We start from the raw sequence: 16031 nt of genomic DNA, 5'->3' as shown, positions 1-16031 counted from the left end.
GCAGGGGCCCAGAAGCCTTGGCCAGTCCTAGTTCCCATGAGACCAGCTCTACATCCGGCCCTGGGGTTCTCTAAACACCCCCTGCCATCATTCCAGGTCCTTCCTCTGGGACTGAACTTGAGACATCCTGTGTTTGGTTCCCAGAACCCAGCCCTCCCTGAAGCTCCGCAGCTTCCCACCTCATAGCCCTTGGCTCTTAGTTATCAAGCTCCAGTAGGTGGATGACATTTATTGGGTGCCTGTGGAGTGCCCAGCGCTGTACAAGGCACTGGGGCTGGAGCGGGACTGGGAGGACACACAGAAAGGGGAAGGGAGGCTGCCCACCAGCAAGAGGCTTGCGGGGGGAGGGCAGAGGTGGGGAAGGCCCAGGGAGACACCTGGGCTGTATCTGGAGCGTCTGAAATCCCAGCATCCCGGATTTCCACCTTCCAGCCATCATGTCCCTTTGTGGTCCTCGCGGAGAGATCCGCTAGGGTCTTTCTTCCCCCACTGGCTAGTTCCTTCCCTGGGAGTGGCCCCGGAGGCCGGCCTCACCCAGACCTCTGACTCCAAGAGCGCTGAGGGCCAGAAGCCTCGGCCTTGGCACTTGTCCCCAGGCTGCCACAAGACCACAAACTCGGTGACCACCTACACTGTGGCTGCCCTGGTTCCAGCGGGTCACCGCCCTGTGGCTGCCTGGGTCGCGCACGCCCCCTTGTGGTGGTCGCCGGCACATTCTTTGCTCATTTGCTGCCTACTTGGGGCCTCCCTTGGGGGTCTGTTGGGCCTTGGGGGTTGATTTGTTGGTGGCTTAGAACACAGGGCGTAGTTGGGATCTGAATCCTGGTTTGGGTGCCCCTAACGGCCTGCTGTGTGGAATCTCAGGAGTCACCATTCCAAACTTCAGTGGGTAATAAGCCAGACCGTCTCCCCTAAAGCCCTCGGGAGGGACCCCAAAGAGGTAAGTGCAGAGAAAAATCGGTTTCCCAGTCCTCAGTCTGTTTCAGAAGCCCGTCTCGCCTGCCAGTTCCCCTCAGCACGCCTGGGAGGAAGGACCGCTCATCTTGTGGAAAGACTGGGATGTGGCTGCTCCCTTGGCCGGACGTGACCTCTAGGATGTCCCCTGGGCTGTCTGGAGACCCTCTCCCTTCGGTGAGTGGAGAGAACAGACCCTTGGACGGGTTTGTGTGTGTGTGTTGAGCACGGTTTGCTAACACCCAACCTCCTTCCCTCTCCTCTCCCCCAGTCTGAGGTCTACTTTGCAGCAAAACCATCCTTTTTTTTTTTTTTTTTTTTCCAGCCCGGATTCCCTGGCCAGGGATCAGATCTGAGCCTTAGTTGTGACCTAAGCCACAGCTGCAGAAATGCCGGATCCTTAACCCACTGTGCCAGGCTGGGGATCGAACCTGCGTCCCGGCGCCCCCAAGATGCTGCCAATCCTGTTGCACCACAGCGGGAATTCCACTGTGACTCCTGGAAGACTTCTGGGAGAGGGCAGGGAGGCAGCAGCAGCACCCCCATCTTCCAGGTGAGGACACTGAGGTTTGGAGGTGCTCATTCTCCAGGGAGCCTGGGCAGGACTGGGCCCTGAGCCCTTGCTGCTTCCCTGAATCCCCTGAGGCCCAGGAGTGGGGGGGCCTCTCAGGGCCCTGAAGCCCCCAGCCTGGAGGGGCTGCCAAGGCTGTGTCCCTCCCCTGCTGCCAGGGTTGGGCACACTCACCGCTGAGGGCTGGCTGGCCTCCAGCTGTGGGGGAATGAGAGGCAAAGGGCCCTGGGCCCTTGGTCTGGGGCCCCCAAAACCCCCTCAGCTTTACCCCGGGCCCCAGACGTGGCAGCGCAGGCCCTGCCCAGCTGGTGTGATCACGGTGCTGGGGAGTCAGAGGTGGCGGCAGACACGGGAGCTGCCTGGGGTGGGGAAGGCTGAGGGGGCTGACGGCTCTCAAAGGCCTTCCCAGCGGGCTCAGAGTTTTCTGCCCCAAGCGGCCTTTCTGTCCACTCCCAGCTACTCCTCTGCTACCAGGCTTCCCTCAGCCTCTCGTCCCCGTGGCTGAGTGGGGTCCTCCCTGGCCTGGCGCCCGGCCCCCTCGGCCACTGTCTCAGACTCTCCCCCGCTGTCCCTAGGGCTGGCTTCGACCTCGGTGTCCCCGTCTCGCCCTTTCTCTTCCTCTCTGCCCCCTGCCTCTGGCCCCCACTGCCCTCCTCTGCTGCAGCCCCAGGGGAGGCCCCCTGGGTCTCAGGCCGCTCTGCCCGGCGGTAGACGAGGTAGCCGGCTGTGGGCAGCCGGTGGGCCAGGGCTCCGGGGGGCAGGCGGTGGTAGTCCTGCCCCTTGTACAGGAAGAGGCTGAAAGTGTCGGGCTGGGTCACTCGGAACTTGGTGGCACAGAGTTTGTTGAGCGTGGCAATGGAGGCCCCTGGGGGCACAGCCAGGGTCTTGGAGGTACAGCCACTGCTGGGGTCCTGATAGGCTACTCGGAGGAGGTGCTGTGTCAGGAAAGAAGCAAAAACAAGAACTCAACCCTGCCTGGTACAAAGCCGGCTGCAAAGCTAAGGTGAAGGTGCAGGCTTTGCAGGATCAGGGGTGGGGCGGGCTATGATCTAGTGGTAGAAGCAGTGGCGAAAGCTTTCTGGTTAGAGTGAGCTCTGAGGGGGGCTTGAGGCCAGCAGGGGACATGCTTGGGCTAGTGGGTCACTGCTGAAGGCTGGAAGGATAGCAGTTTCCCCAGAGGGAACAGTCATACTCAGAGCTTACTCTGTGCGGTAAGCGCTTGCCCTGAATTATCTAGTTCACCAACCCCAGAACAGCAAACCAAGGAGGTAGGTACTATTACCCTATTTTATAGACGAGAAAATTGAGGCACAAAGAGGTTATATAACCTGCCCAGGCTCTCATAGCCAGAAAGCAGCAGAGCCAGCATTTGGATCCCAGATCTGGCTACAAAATCTGGACTCTTAACCAGGGCTAGGAAGGGTCCTTGGGGTGGGTGGAAGGAGGGTGAAAGGCCGAGATGGTATCGGCTCTGAGGATCCTGAACCTGAGCCCAGCTGGGAGGGCGAGGGGGATGTGGGCTGGAAGCCAGGCTCTGGAGCTTGAGCCTGCCTGGGTCCCCTTCCTTCTGCACGTCATGTCTCAGTTTCCTCGTCTGTGAAATAGGATAATATTGATCCCACTTCAGAGCTTCCGAGCCCCCGGAGCACTGCGCACAGCGCCGGCTGGTGGAACACACCCTCCAGAAAGGCTGGCCTGGGCATGTGTTCCACATGGGGTGCTGCTTCTGTTCCCCTGCTGGGTCTCACTGGGCAAAGGCCGGGCCTGTGCCAGATGGCGCCAGATGCCCCTGGCTGGCCAGTGTGGGTGGACTTCTCTTACCTGGAAGCTGTGGGTAGCGGGCAGGCAGCGCTGCTCCCAGAGGCTTAGGGAGCGCTGCAGCTCCTGCGCGGGGCTCAGGGGGAGGGTGTGGGCCTGGTCCAGGCCACTCAGCAGGGCCAGACTGGCTGAGAGGCTGGTCAGGTAGTAGCCGCCTGGGACATGAGGGGAGGAACGAGTGTGAGTGACCTGCCCCCCCCCCCCCCACCCTGCTAAGGCGCCCCAGCCCCACCCAGATGGGAGGCGGTGGGTGGGGTTCCTCACCCTCTCCGGTGAGCAGGGCAGGCTCCAGCACTCTGACATGTACTCAGCCTCCAGCAGCAGCTCAGGAAGGTCACACTGGGCCAGGACAAGGCTTAGCAGTGGGAGGAACTCATCAGCCCCAGCTCCCTCCCCTGTGGGGTGGGGGAAGAGAAAGCTCAGGCTCCTGTGGGGCCTCAGGGTCAGAATCCACTACTTTCTTAGACAACCACCCACCCCTCTGCCTGCCAGACCTTGGGCAACGTGGAAACCATGGCAACCAGGGGCAGGGCCTGGGGAGCGGACGCTCTGCTTTCTGAGCCACAGTTTTACCATCTGTGAAATAAAAGGACTGGACCCATTTTTTTCCCTCCTGGCTGTGCTGTTTCTGGAGCCTCTGCCTGGTTGGCCTGCCTCTGACTTGGCAGGGGGCCAGTGGGAGGGGATGGGAGGGGGCATACCCGCCTGGGTCCTCAGGGCTGTGTAGAGCAGCTTGCAGGCCTGCAGGAGCCGCTTGACCTGGGCACTGGGTGAGTAGGCTCGAAGCAGCTGCAGCAGCTTCTGGCGCACCTGCTCCACCTCTACCGGGGAGGGCAGGCTTAAGCGAGACCCAAAGGCTCTGGGGCCCTGGGTCCGGGCCAGGCGGAGGCCTTCAGCCAGGCGGCCCAGGGAACCGCTGGTGGAAAGCCGGCGCCGCAACCGAGCCACCAGGATGGGCCGGAGAGGCTTGAGCACGGAGCGATGCAGCGACTTCTCCAGGACACGTTCTGTCGGGGAGTGGCAGGCAGCGGTCAAGGGAACCGGCGGGGGCGGGGCAGAGTCAGGTGTCGGGTGGGGGATGAAAAAGAGGAGGGATCTTGGTGATGTGGGAGAGCCGGGGAAGAGAGGAGGTGGAAAGAATTTGCTTGCACGGTGGTGAGACGGGCTGGGTTTGTGAAGCAGCGGAAGAGACTGAGAGAGGGTGGCACTGTGGAGGAGCAGCAAGAGCAGAATGGGAACAGCTAGAGTTATGCAGAGCCAGCCCGGACCAGCGGAGCCCTAGGCCGGATCTTACCCAGTCTTTCTGGCGGCAGCAGCTTCTCAGGGCCCAGCTCTGCACTCAGCATGGCCCGGGCCCGGCTTAGCGCCTCTCGGATACCCTGCAGTCCTGGGGCTCGGGGCTGGCCCGCACCTGGGTCAGCAGGTCCTGCACCAGCTGGCCCACGGCTGTGTGTCGGTCCTGCATCAGCGCGGCAGCTGCCCGGCCAACCTGCCGCTCGGGTGCCAGCAGGGAGCAGAAGGCAGCGCTCATGGATCGAAGCAGAGGCCGCCGGCGGCCTAGGCAGGGGGAGGTCGCTGGGCTCCCCTGGGACCCCAGTGCCCCCTCCTCCTCTGAGCTGCTGGGGGAGCCGCAGTCTACCTCCTGGAGGGAGGGCAGTGGTGGGAGGCTGGGGCCGGCGCCCCCTGGCACACGGTACCCCACTGAGCTTTCCCTCCGCAGCAGCTGGCGAGGCGGCAACCTTTCTGTCTGATGGGGGGCTGCTCCTGGCAGCACCGGGACTGGGGGGGGCGGCACAGCCGGTGGAGACAGGGGGCTGGAGGTCTCCGTGGACACACGCACTTTGAAGCTCCTCTTGAATTTCTCCCGCTTGGTGGGGCCCAGGTCCCCTGGGAACAGGGGGTTGAAGAAGCACAAGGCGGCTCCGGTGCCCTGGTCCAGCTCTTGTGGGGACCGTGGCTTCAGCCGGGGCAGCAGTGGGCCCTCGGCTGGGCCCGGTGGAGCCTTGGTGTTGAGGGAGGAGCTCCAGAACTCTAGGAAAGAGAAACTGTTGGGGCCTCAGGGGGTTCAGGGAGGGGGCCAACCGAGGGAAAGGCACGGGCTTCAGGCTCGTGCCCATATGCCTTCCCTTTCCCTCTTGGCCTCAACTTGTCCAGCTGTGCAACGGGTCGCAGAGGTCCCCTTACCGACGCCCAGATGGGAGATGGCTTCCAGTTCCTTGTGGGTGGCTGCCAGGTGGATGGCTCTGGGGAGCTGGAGCGGGAGGAGAAGAATGTCCCTGAGGCCAGAGAGGGGAGCAAAAAGTCAGGAGGGAAGAGTGCTCCAGGCTGTGGTCTGGGGGGCGCTGAGAGCGCCTGAGGGCTTGGGGACAGACAGGGTGTCCAAGGGAACAGGGCCCCACAGACAGCAGGCACCCTGCGGGCAGGCTCACCGGGTGTGGCAGTAGGCACAGATGAGCTGGACCAGGTCCGGGAACACCAGCTCTGAGCCCTCCAAAGAGATGCCTGAGAGATGGGAAATGAGGTCCGTTCCCTGGGGACCCCACCCCCACCCCACTGTGCCCTGCCCTGCTGGCTGCCAGCCCCTTCCCGCCAAGCCATTCATTCCCTCTCACCCCCAGGGCCTTCTTGGATGCAGTGGCTGGAAACGAAGGAGGGGCCACTGGCTTCAGGCAGCCGCACGCACAGGGCTTGGCACTGGCGAGTGTTAGATTTCCGCACCAGGAAGGTCTGCGAGTGGACAGGGGGTGGGGGCTCAGGACCTCTCTGTCCAGACCCTCCCGTCCCACCCTTAGCCACCAGGCCCTGGGTGATGGGGAAGCACTCACCCCCGGGGGCTCCGTCCTCAGCACGTGCAGTGCGGCCGCAGCGTTGGCCCGCAGTTGCAGCCACACGGGCCGGGTGAGCAGCAGGCGCTCCCGCAGGCTCACGGTGCGCCCGGCTGCTGGGGCCCTCCTGCCTGTGCCCCGCCGGCATCAGGCACATCGTACAGCGGGGCCTGGGCCGGCCTGGGGGCGGACACCAGACCTGAGCAGGGGGCCAGGGGCTGGGTGCGACCCTTGGTGAACCCTCTCCCCCTCCTTTGCCCCGACCTGCTCTGCAGCCCCTCCCAGCCCTCTTGGGCTGCCCTCCCAACTTTACTAACTTTCCTCTCTCCAGGTGCCCAGGCGCAAAGCTGGTCGGGTTGGGGGTTCCCAGAAGGCCTGCTCCTGGCTCCCCCGTGGTTTCCATGGCGGGGAGCTCCTTCAGTCGGTTTCTCCCGGGACTCAGGAAGAGAATCCAGCCCCCAAGGCAGGAGCTCGCACATTCCCAGTGGTGAGTAACACTTCCTGAGGGCGGTTCGCCCTGCCACACCCGCCAGTTAACTCTTGTGTGTCCACTCAGCCCGGGCAGTGCCTGCTTCCCCTGTTCTGGGCTCAGCCTCCGGGGGCAGGAATCCTCTGCCTGCAAAGTGGCCCTCCAAGGGCCCCGACTGTGGGGCTACCACCTCCACATGGTGCATCCTGCAGCCTTGCCAGCCGCCTCCAACCACACAGGTGGGCAGGAAGGGGTTAAGCAGGGCCTGTCTAGGTCCCCGCAGGCCTGGGCCTCGCCTCTGGGGCACCTTGAGGTCCGGGGTCAATTGCTCATCTGTCCATGGCCTTGAGGTCAGCTTGTGGGAGCGCGCCCCCTACTGGTCACAGATGACTCATTCTTGAGCTTAACTTGGGTTTTGGGATTTCGGGTTGTCATGGAGAAAGGATGATGTGTCTCCATGGAAACCAACCCCTTTGCTTAACTGAGGTTCTGGGGGTGGTTCTAACACTCAGCCCTGAACAGGGGGGAGTCTGGCTGTGAGGTCGTCAGCACATGGTGCTGCTGCTGGCTGCCTCCCACGCGCCCAGGCTCTGCCAGCCTGCCTTGCCAATCTGCCAAGCGACTGGGGCAGGTGCAGACATGATCTGGTCTCCAAGCACCAAGCACCCAGCCCGCTTCCCCACCCAAGGCCACGTGCTCTGCCTCTGCCACATGTTGCTGCAGACTCTGCTCGCCAGCACCAGGCAGTCCAGGGCCCAGCCGCCCACCTCTGGGGCTGGTGTGTGGCGGAACCCCTTCCTCCCAGCCTATACCCCAAGTCAGAGTGGGTAAGCTCCTGCTAGCTAGTAAGAGGAGGTACGGGGACCCCAGAAAAGATGGCTTGTCTCGGGCACTCTCCATGAGAGCCCTGACTCCCTGGCAAGGTTAATCAGACACGTGTGGTCATGTCAGAGTCCCAGGAAAGGTTTTAATTCCAGTCCCTGAAATCCAGGAGGCAGACATCACGAGCAGCCTTGAGAGGACGACCTGGAGAGCCTGCCTTCTCACCTCTGGCAACAGCCAAGACACACAGGCCCCCCAAATACAATTTCTGGCTCAGAGTTCCTGTGAAGCTGGACTCAGCTCACTGACGTCAGTGACTGGGGAGCCGGGTCCCAGGGCAGCAGAAAAGATGTTGCTTTGGCCGCTGCTCTGGCTTAAGACGAGGCGTGTCTTCATCAGAGAGGGCACCGAGGAGGCTGACCTTCTGAAGGGGGAGGAGGTGGGCTGGGTGGGGAGGGGGAGACAGTCTTGCCTGGCGAGGGCAGCCCCAGGCCAAGCTGCACAGGCCCCCAGGAGGAGTCCAAGCCAGTGATGGCTGGAGGGAAGGGCTGAGCAGCAGTGCGGGTGAGCCTCTGGGGCAGATCCTGCGGGGCCTGTCAGCCTGCCTTTCTGCAGCAGGAAATTCAGATCCTGGATTTGGTGCCAGCTGCTCCAAGGGGCCCCCTGCCTGGGAACAGCAGGGTCAAGGTCCTGGGGGTACACAGGACAGGAAAAATCACTGCAGGGGAGGAGACTGAACCAAGGGGGAGGCAGGCACTTCATGTGGGGGACTGAGAGGAGTGGCCTGAGGCCAGCCCAGGAGGGCACAGGCCAGCTCCGCAGCCCCTTTCATGGGCCTCCCTGGTGATCTAGGTCCGCCAGGCCAGCTGCTGGGGCTCAGCATTCTACCCTCCCTATCCAGTTCGGGTGGGGGGTGGGTGCTGCAGGGGGGGGTCCATGCCCCAGCCCCATTAACCTAGAGCTTTCCCACCCACACGCTAACTCCCACAATGCCCTCAAACCCAGACTAACTCTCTGACAACGGACAACGGATCTGACAGGCCCCTCCCTGGGGGCTCCTTTCCCGAAGGCTGGGCTGGGGGAGGGGCACTGGGAAGCAGAACAACCCCTGTGGTTCTTACCATCTGATTTTCTCTTCTGAGGGGACACAGCTGCCCTCGCCTGGATGGGTAAGAAGAAACCCCCCTGAGAGCCTGCCTCTAGCTTGGCAAGCCCCACCCCCACCCCCCATCGGCTGCCTTCCTGCCTTCCCCTCCCTCCCTCCCTCTCTCCCACCCCCATCCAAACCTGCCGCAGCACAAGCAAGGGGCTGCACAGACCAGCAGTTCCCTCAGCCGGGCAGCCTCGGGCAAAATGAGGCCAGTGAGCTCCCAGAAACTCCAGGGAACTGGGCTGAAGGCAGAGTGTGCGGAGGGCAGGCTGAGCAGAGAGCTCCCCAGGGTCTCAGAAGGCCCACACGTGGAGAGCCCGAAGAGACCACAGCCGGTGGCTTCCCCCCCCCGCACCCTGACAGGCAGCATCAGACCCACTTTTTTTTGGTCTTTTTAGGACTGCACCCGTGGCATATGGAAGTTCCCAGGCTAGGGGTTGAATCAGATCTGTAGCCACTGGCCTACGGGTGGAATCCGAGCCGCAGCTACCAGCCTACATCACAGCCACAGCAACGAGGGATCCGAGCTGCGTCTGCGACCTACACAACAGCTCACAGCAATGCCGGATCCTTAACCCACTGAGCAAGGCCAGGGATCAAACCCGCGTCCTCATGGATGCCGGTTGGGTTCGTTAACTGCTGAGCCGCGATGGGAACTCCAGACCCACCTTTTTGATCGCCGTCCAGTCTTCCAGGATGTCGATCTCCTGCAGCATGTACACGATATAAGGGCCTGCAACGGGGTCAAGGAAGCAAGAAGCCTGCTGGAGGAGGCAGGTGATGGGCCTGGCCCGGGAACCCCCGCTTCAGGCGGGGTGGTGCCGTGGACAGGGGCGGGGGGCCGGGGTCAGAGCTCAGCCTCCACGTCCTACCATGGCCACCACCTCTTTCACCCAGTCCATGAGGAGGGGGCTCTGAGCCCCAACCCTACCACTGTTAGGCTCCCCTCACCCCGTCTAAGGTCAGAAGGCCAAGGCCCATCCCACCCACTCAGGGACCTGCCTCTCGATCCCCTGTCCCCTCACAGGGCCCCTTTCCCCACCTATGAAGGCCTCTACTCTCTTCCACCCAGAAACAACCCTCCTTCGGTCTCACAGCCCCCTCCGGGGACCATCCAACTCTGTCCCTGACGTCCCCACACCATCACCTCCCATTCACCCTCAAGTCCCTGTAGTCCAGAGTCCTCCCTCCCTGCTTGAACCTGGTTCCCATCGCCTGGAGGCCAACGCCCTGAGAATCTGATTGGTGCGCGTACGTGGGGGTGGGTTGGGGTACGCGTAAGAATTCATTCGGCTCTGCGCACAGCAGACCCTGGACTGAGGGAGCCTGGTGCCTAGGGCAGGGCAGGGGTAACTGCTCCCAGACTCGATGCAGGAGCCCCAGGCTACTACAGGGGCACGGAGGAGAGAGAAGCCATAGCCCCTGGCAGGGGAATCAGGAGAGGCTTCAAGGAGGAGGTAACACCTGAGACAAGCCCCGAGCAGACATCCGGACAGAAGCATCAGAGGAGGGTGCAGAGTCAGCAAAGAGGCGCAGGTAGGAAGGCCTGGGACATGCCTGGGGACGTCATGGGAAAGCCAGAAGGGCCCCAAAGGAGACCTCGTTTAGGAAGTACAGGGGATCTCTGGACGGATGCTCCTATTTTGCTAAGGTCCACAGAGCCCACGAGAGACCCAGGACCCCACCGAAGTCCCTGACAGCGAGGTCTGCCTGGACACGGCCGCGGGAAACCATAAGGAAGGCTGCTCGGCCTCTCCCGCCCCTGTCCCTCCACCCGCCCTCCTGCCCAGCTCGGGCCAGCCTTGGGGGGACAATACCAGACACGAGAGGGGCCTTCTTCCTCTTGCTGGGCGGCAGGGAGTCCCAGGTCTTCGAGCTGCCTCGGGCGTGCAGCTTGTCATCCCACCACTCTGTGCCCCAGACCAGAGTCAGGATCGGGGTGCTGCTCCCCCTGCCCCCTGCAGCCTGCGACCCTCACGTGGGCCCTCCCTGGGCCCGCCCTTCTTCCCTGGCCGCACAGAGAAGCCCGGGAAAGAGGACGCTGTGCTTTTGGGAGCCTTGGTTTCCTCATCTGTTTCATGGACAGGGATGTGGGGACAACCCCTCCCTCCCCCGTGTCCTGCCTGGACGCAGACACGGGACCAGTCCTCTTGAGCCCCCACTGTGTCCCCCGGGGCTGGGCTGGGCCTGTCCCTGCTGGCTTTCAGTCCCCACAGCGACCACGAGGCAGGTCCTCTAACCAGCCCCCGGTGCAGGTGGGGCAGCCCAGGCCCTGCCTGCGGGCGGCACTGACAGGGCAGAGGGGGCCCCTCGCCTCACCAGAGCTGATGTCCAGGCTCTGGCGGTCCTCCTCCAGCCTCTGGATCCGCTCCTGCAGCTCCCCCTGCAGCGTGTCGTAGAGCAGCAGCTTCTCGCTCTGGAAGAGGCGGAGTGGCTCAGCCAGGCGGGCAGGGGCGCAGCTTCCGTCCCCCCCAGCGCCCACACCCAGGGGCTGCACGGTCACCTCCAGGTGCTGCCTGGCCCCCTGCAGCTCGCACTCGTACTTGTTCCTGATCACGTCCAGGCAGAAGCCCTTGTAGATCCCTGCGGAGGCCGAGGGGAGGCCCTGCCTGACTAAAGGGCAGCCGGGAGCCGGGCGAGGCAGGGGCAGGATGAGGGAGGAAGGGGGCAGAGAGCCGTGGGCTCCGGTAGGGGGACAGCCCACAGACCTGCCACCTGAATTCGAATCTTGAGGCTCCGCTGCAGCCCCCCGAGAGGCTCTGTGTACTCGGGCGCCCGCTCAGCTCCCACCTCCTCCAGCCGCACCCGCAGCTGACTCAGCCGTTCCCTGAACAACCTGGGAGGTAAAAGGCAGCCGTGCACCCCTGTGCTCAGCCGTCAAATGCGTGCGGGCCGCCGCACAGGCCCCAGGCCCGCGGACTCCCGGAAGGCCAGCCCCAGGGTCCCCACACTCACTTCTCCTTCAGCTCCGAGAACTGCTTCTCCAGGTCCAGCATCTCATTGACGCACTCGCTGCGGCGGCGCTCGTAGTCCTCATCGTCCATCTCTGGGACAGGAGGCCAGTCAGGGCTGGCTGGGGCCGGGGCCGGGGCCGGGGGCGGCAGGGCCGGCTTGCGGGTCTCACCTGAGCTCTCCTCCTCGGACTCGGTCGGGCTGCCGCTCCGTTCCTCCTCGCTCTCTTCCTCCTCCCCGTTCATCTCAGCAGCCGAGTCGCCCTCTGCTTCCATCTCCTCTGCGTCTTTGCTCGGAGGCTGGACAGGCATCTGGGCTCTGGGAGTAGCGGTGGAGCCAGTACTTGCCACTACCCACAGCTCTGCCCGAATGTGGCTACTCCAGGAGTGGCCTAACTGCAGGCGGGGGACCACTGGGGAAGGCACGAGACTCACCACATCCTGTGCGTGCCCACGCTCGGTGGAGCAGGTGCAAGCAGCCCTGGCCGCACATCTCCCAGGAGCCCGGGAGCCATGGGCATGCCCGTATGCCCTTGGACACTGTCGGTGATCCCAGGCCTGGGAACACCAGCCAAGACGATGACCCGTCAGCTGGGAAAGGCCAAGGGTGGGCTCCCCACTGCCTACCGGACTGGGCCCAAACCTTTTCTTTTTCTTTTTTTTTGCTTTTTAGGGCCACAGGTGCGACATATAGAGGTTCCCAGGCTAGGGGTCGAATCAAAGCTACAGCTGCCGGCCTACACCACAGCCACAACAATGCCAGATCCGAGCCGTCTGTGACCTACACCATAGCTCACAGCAATGCCAGATCCTTAACCCACTGAACGAGGCCAGGGAGTGAACCCACATCCTCATGGAGACTCGTCAGGTTTGTTACTGCTGAGCCACAATGGGAACTCCTGGGCCCAAACTTCTGATCCGGGCTTCCAAGGCCCTGCACAGACTGGACTTGAATCACCGGTCCAGCTCCTTCACCCCACCATCTGCTGGCCAGTTCTCAAATATACCACGCACTTCCCCACCAGCCCTAACGCCCACGGCGCTATTCTTTCTTTCTTTTTTTCTTTTTTTGGTCTTTTTAGAGCCATATTCGCAGCATATGGAGATTCCCAGGCCAGGGGTCCAATTGGAGCTGTAGACGTTGGCCTACACCACAGCTACAGCAACGCCAGATCCAAGCTGCGTCTGCGACCTACACCACAGCTCACGGCAATGCTGGATCCTTAACCCACTGAGCGAGACCAGGGATTGAACCCGAAACCTCATGGTTCCCAGTCAGATTCCTTTCTGCTGCGCCACGACGGGAACTCCTGTGCTATTCTTCTGCCTACACCGCCCTCCACTTCTCTTCCTGAGAACACTCTACGATGCTTGTGTTCTCACTGGGCTCAAATCCTATCTCCTGCTTCCTTCATGATCTCATGTCCTCAGTGCTGCCCTCTCCCTTATGCATCTTCAACTCTCGCTCCTGACAGCTCCTCCCAGAGAACGTCAGACGTGCTCAGGTATCTACCACCAGAGAGAGAAAGCAGAAACACAAAACCTCACCCCACCCCACTGCTCGCCGTTTTCCACCTCATGGCTACTTTTCAAGGCCTTGTGGACACTTGCTATTCCTACTCGCCCACCTCCCACTTGTTCTGTTCCTGTATCATCACTCTCAGCTGAAGCCCATCCTGTAGAGTTAACTGACGAACTCCTCGTACCTAATGCCAGTATTTTTTGGTGCTTATCTTAGGTTGACTTCTCAGCAAACTGAACAGTCTTAAGCATTCCTTCTTTTAGTCACTCATTTAATATTTACTGAAGATCTAATACATGCTAGGTAGCAGCAGACACTATGGTAGGAGCTGGGCACAGGTGCGACAGTCTCTGACCTCAAGGAGTTTACAAGTTCCTGGGACAGAAAGGCTAAGAAACAGACTGTTGCTGTGGGGTGAGAAGAGTTAAGACCAGGGGCTTACGGGAGAGGCATCTAACTGGGACCTGGAGCCTGCTGCAGCAGTGAGGGCCTGCAGAGGAAGATGGGCCAGACAGATGAGCTGAGCTGGTCAAGAGAGGGTGCATTCTAAGTAGAGTGAGTAGCAGGTGCAAACACCCCAAGAGGAGAGAAGGGGGCAGGGCTGGGGGTCCATGGGTCTAAGCCTCACAGAGAAATGTGGGCTGCAGAGATCTGGTCATCACATCGTGAGTTCTTCAGGCCTTGGGAGAGGGTGCAACCAGCAAGGCAGAATGTGTGGAGTGAGAAGGAGTTCATGATGGAACTTCTAGGGTCATCAAAGGGGCAGATGACAAGATGCCAGGAAAGGAGAAGGAAATTAGCAAGAGACAGAGGAGGAAAAAGTCAGAGTATAGGGGGAGAGAGAGAATTTCAGAATGAAGGAGATGAGACAGTGCCAAATGCTGCCAAAAGATCGCCCAAGAGGAAGACTAAACAGTCTCAATAGATCATTTCTGACTAAAGGGGTTTCTACTTCACCGGATGTTTTCCTCTGGGTACTTTGTAGTCCTTCAGATCCGCGTAGATGCCCCTCCTTATTTATTTCCACGTCTGTTGCCCATCCTCATGCCTGTCTGTGAGCCTCCCCAGGGCAGGGCTGCACACGCGCTTTACCCACCCCGCGCAGTACTGACTCACTAGACCACTGGAGGATTTGCGAATGCAAATTAAACAAAACACATTTTTGCAGGGCAGGAAATGGCTTTCTTAGTAGCCCCTGGTCCCTACAGTGGTAGCAAACCCAAAGTGTTTTGTCACCTTTCCTTGACATCAGTTTGAGTAAACTGACTGGCCTAGAGGGCCGTTTCAAAGCATTCCTCAAGGATTTCACAAATGATCTGAACCTGAGCTGAAAACCTCGGTTCTCCAAATCAGCCTCCTCTTTCCCTTTTTCAAGCCTCAGTTCCTGGAGTTCCCAAACTTTGCAATTTCTCTTCACTGTTAAATATATTTTAACAACTCGGGGTAAGTCCCACCTTTCTGGACCAGAGAGGGCGGGGCTTGGGGGGAGGTCTCTCTCCACCAGTCTCTGGGTCTACTGAGAGAGCCAAATTAAATCACATCCTCCCCACTTTAGCCCGGGTACAAAATGAGGATAACCATCACTACTCTGGGTGTTGTAAAGATGGCAAGAGGTAAGGGATCGAAAAGCAAACTATAAGGTGCTGTGCACATGCAATTTATCTTTTCAGAAAGCGAGCATGTCAAGGGCACGCCTCGTAGGAAGGAAGATTCTTCCCCACCCTCGAAGAAGCCGACCCAGTCCCTCCACGGCGCACCCAGAGCCTCGCGCCCCGCTCCATCTCCGTACGCGGCGGAGCGGGCGGGAGAGTCACTGGCTCCTCGGTCCCGCGGCCCCAGCTCGCGTCCGGGCGGTTAAGTCTCGCTACCGCCCTGGATATTGGGCAGGCTCCGACTGCCTGTCCGAAAGGGCAAACCAGGCGCCAGGGTTGGCGTTACGCACCCGTAGGTAGTGGCGCTTCCAGCCTCACGTCTTAGATTCCCCAAGAGGTGCCGGAGGTTATCGGTACTGGCTGCCGCTGTGGGGGTCCCGGAAGCGCCGCACCGGTCCCTCTTCTCCGGGGGCGGGGCCTACCCGCGCTTTCCGCATGCGTCATCAGGAGGCGCCCATCGGAGTGCTCACAATTGGATAGCTGGGGCGAGGCATGCTGGGATACCGCGGGACGGTTTCCATGGCAACGGACCGACATTCACACAGGCTTTCAGCATGCAGGAAAGGCCCTTGTGCCTTCCTAGCTTTGCAGCCCTCGCGTCTGGGTCCACAGTCACCTCCCGGCGGCGCGAAAGGGGAGAACCTGCGACCCGCGGCCCCCACCCCCGCCCGGTTCCGGAGAGTAATGGAGCCAGCTGTAGGTGTGAACACTCATTTATTTACACATTGTAGTCGGTAGGCAAATCACCCAGCCCAGGCTATTCAAGGGTACAGATCTCAGACGCACAGAACCTGCAGATCCTTCCCTTCTCTAGAGCCCCCGGGACGGAGGCCTAAGACACCAGGAAGTTTCGGCTTCTGCCCAAAAGCTAAGAACTAAATTCAACGCCTTCATCTGATTTCTTTCCAAAAAGCCCATTTTGTTAACTACTCAGACTTCTCAGCTCTGCCCCCATTCATACTTTTTGCTCTCCTACTGCTCACCCACCCAAGATTGTTAATAATAATAACAATAATAATAACAACAATAATAATACTGTAATAATATTAATAATACTTCACATTTGTACGAAGCTTACAGAATGTTTTCACATATAGCATCTCATCTGAGCCTCCCAGCAGTTCTGTGAGGTAGGTATTCTCACCTCCCTTTTACAGACGGGGTAACTGAGGCTCAGAGAGAGAACGGGATTTGCTCAAGGCCACACAGCTAGTTAGTGGTTAAGCTAGGACTTGATCCCAGCACCCCATATTCAAGTCCAGTGTTCAAACACCACAGCTACCACTGTAAAGTGGAG

The 16031-nt window shown here is 60.7% G+C and overlaps 2 protein-coding genes across 3 annotated transcripts; both read right to left on the bottom strand.

The window, feature by feature from the left end:
- Window positions 201–7377, bottom strand: RIN1 (Ras and Rab interactor 1). Its single transcript, XM_003122498.4, is given in 14 exon segments — window positions 201–2166; window positions 2169–2460; window positions 3347–3498; window positions 3608–3637; window positions 3640–3738; window positions 4045–4350; window positions 4638–4730; window positions 4733–5374; window positions 5528–5619; window positions 5773–5845; window positions 5956–6070; window positions 6169–6275; window positions 6278–6348; window positions 6486–7377. Coding segments are annotated over 14 exon segments (2343 nt in total). The 5' UTR covers window positions 6572–7377; the 3' UTR covers window positions 201–1981.
- Window positions 7580–15175, bottom strand: BRMS1 (breast cancer metastasis suppressor 1). Of its 2 annotated transcripts, none has more exons than XM_003480672.4 (10): window positions 15025–15175; window positions 11734–11879; window positions 11565–11655; window positions 11318–11445; window positions 11113–11192; window positions 10929–11025; window positions 10427–10519; window positions 9278–9342; window positions 8581–8620; window positions 7580–8149 (listed from the first exon to the last, which is right to left on the bottom strand). In XM_003480672.4, exons 2-10 carry the CDS (start codon window positions 11870–11872, stop codon window positions 8142–8144), a joined length of 741 nt encoding a protein of 246 aa, XP_003480720.1. In that variant the 5' UTR covers window positions 11873–11879; window positions 15025–15175; the 3' UTR covers window positions 7580–8141. The 2 variants fall into 2 exon arrangements, with proteins under 2 accessions (XP_003480720.1, XP_020938464.1); XM_021082805.1 differs by having other exon boundaries at window positions 11734–12118; window positions 15025–15152.

Source organism: Sus scrofa, chromosome 2, assembly GCF_000003025.6.
Source record: "Sus scrofa isolate TJ Tabasco breed Duroc chromosome 2, Sscrofa11.1, whole genome shotgun sequence".
Lineage (NCBI taxonomy): Eukaryota > Metazoa > Chordata > Mammalia > Artiodactyla > Suidae > Sus > Sus scrofa.
Note: the sequence above shows the minus strand (reverse complement) of the source record. Positions and strands in the feature narration are given on the sequence as shown.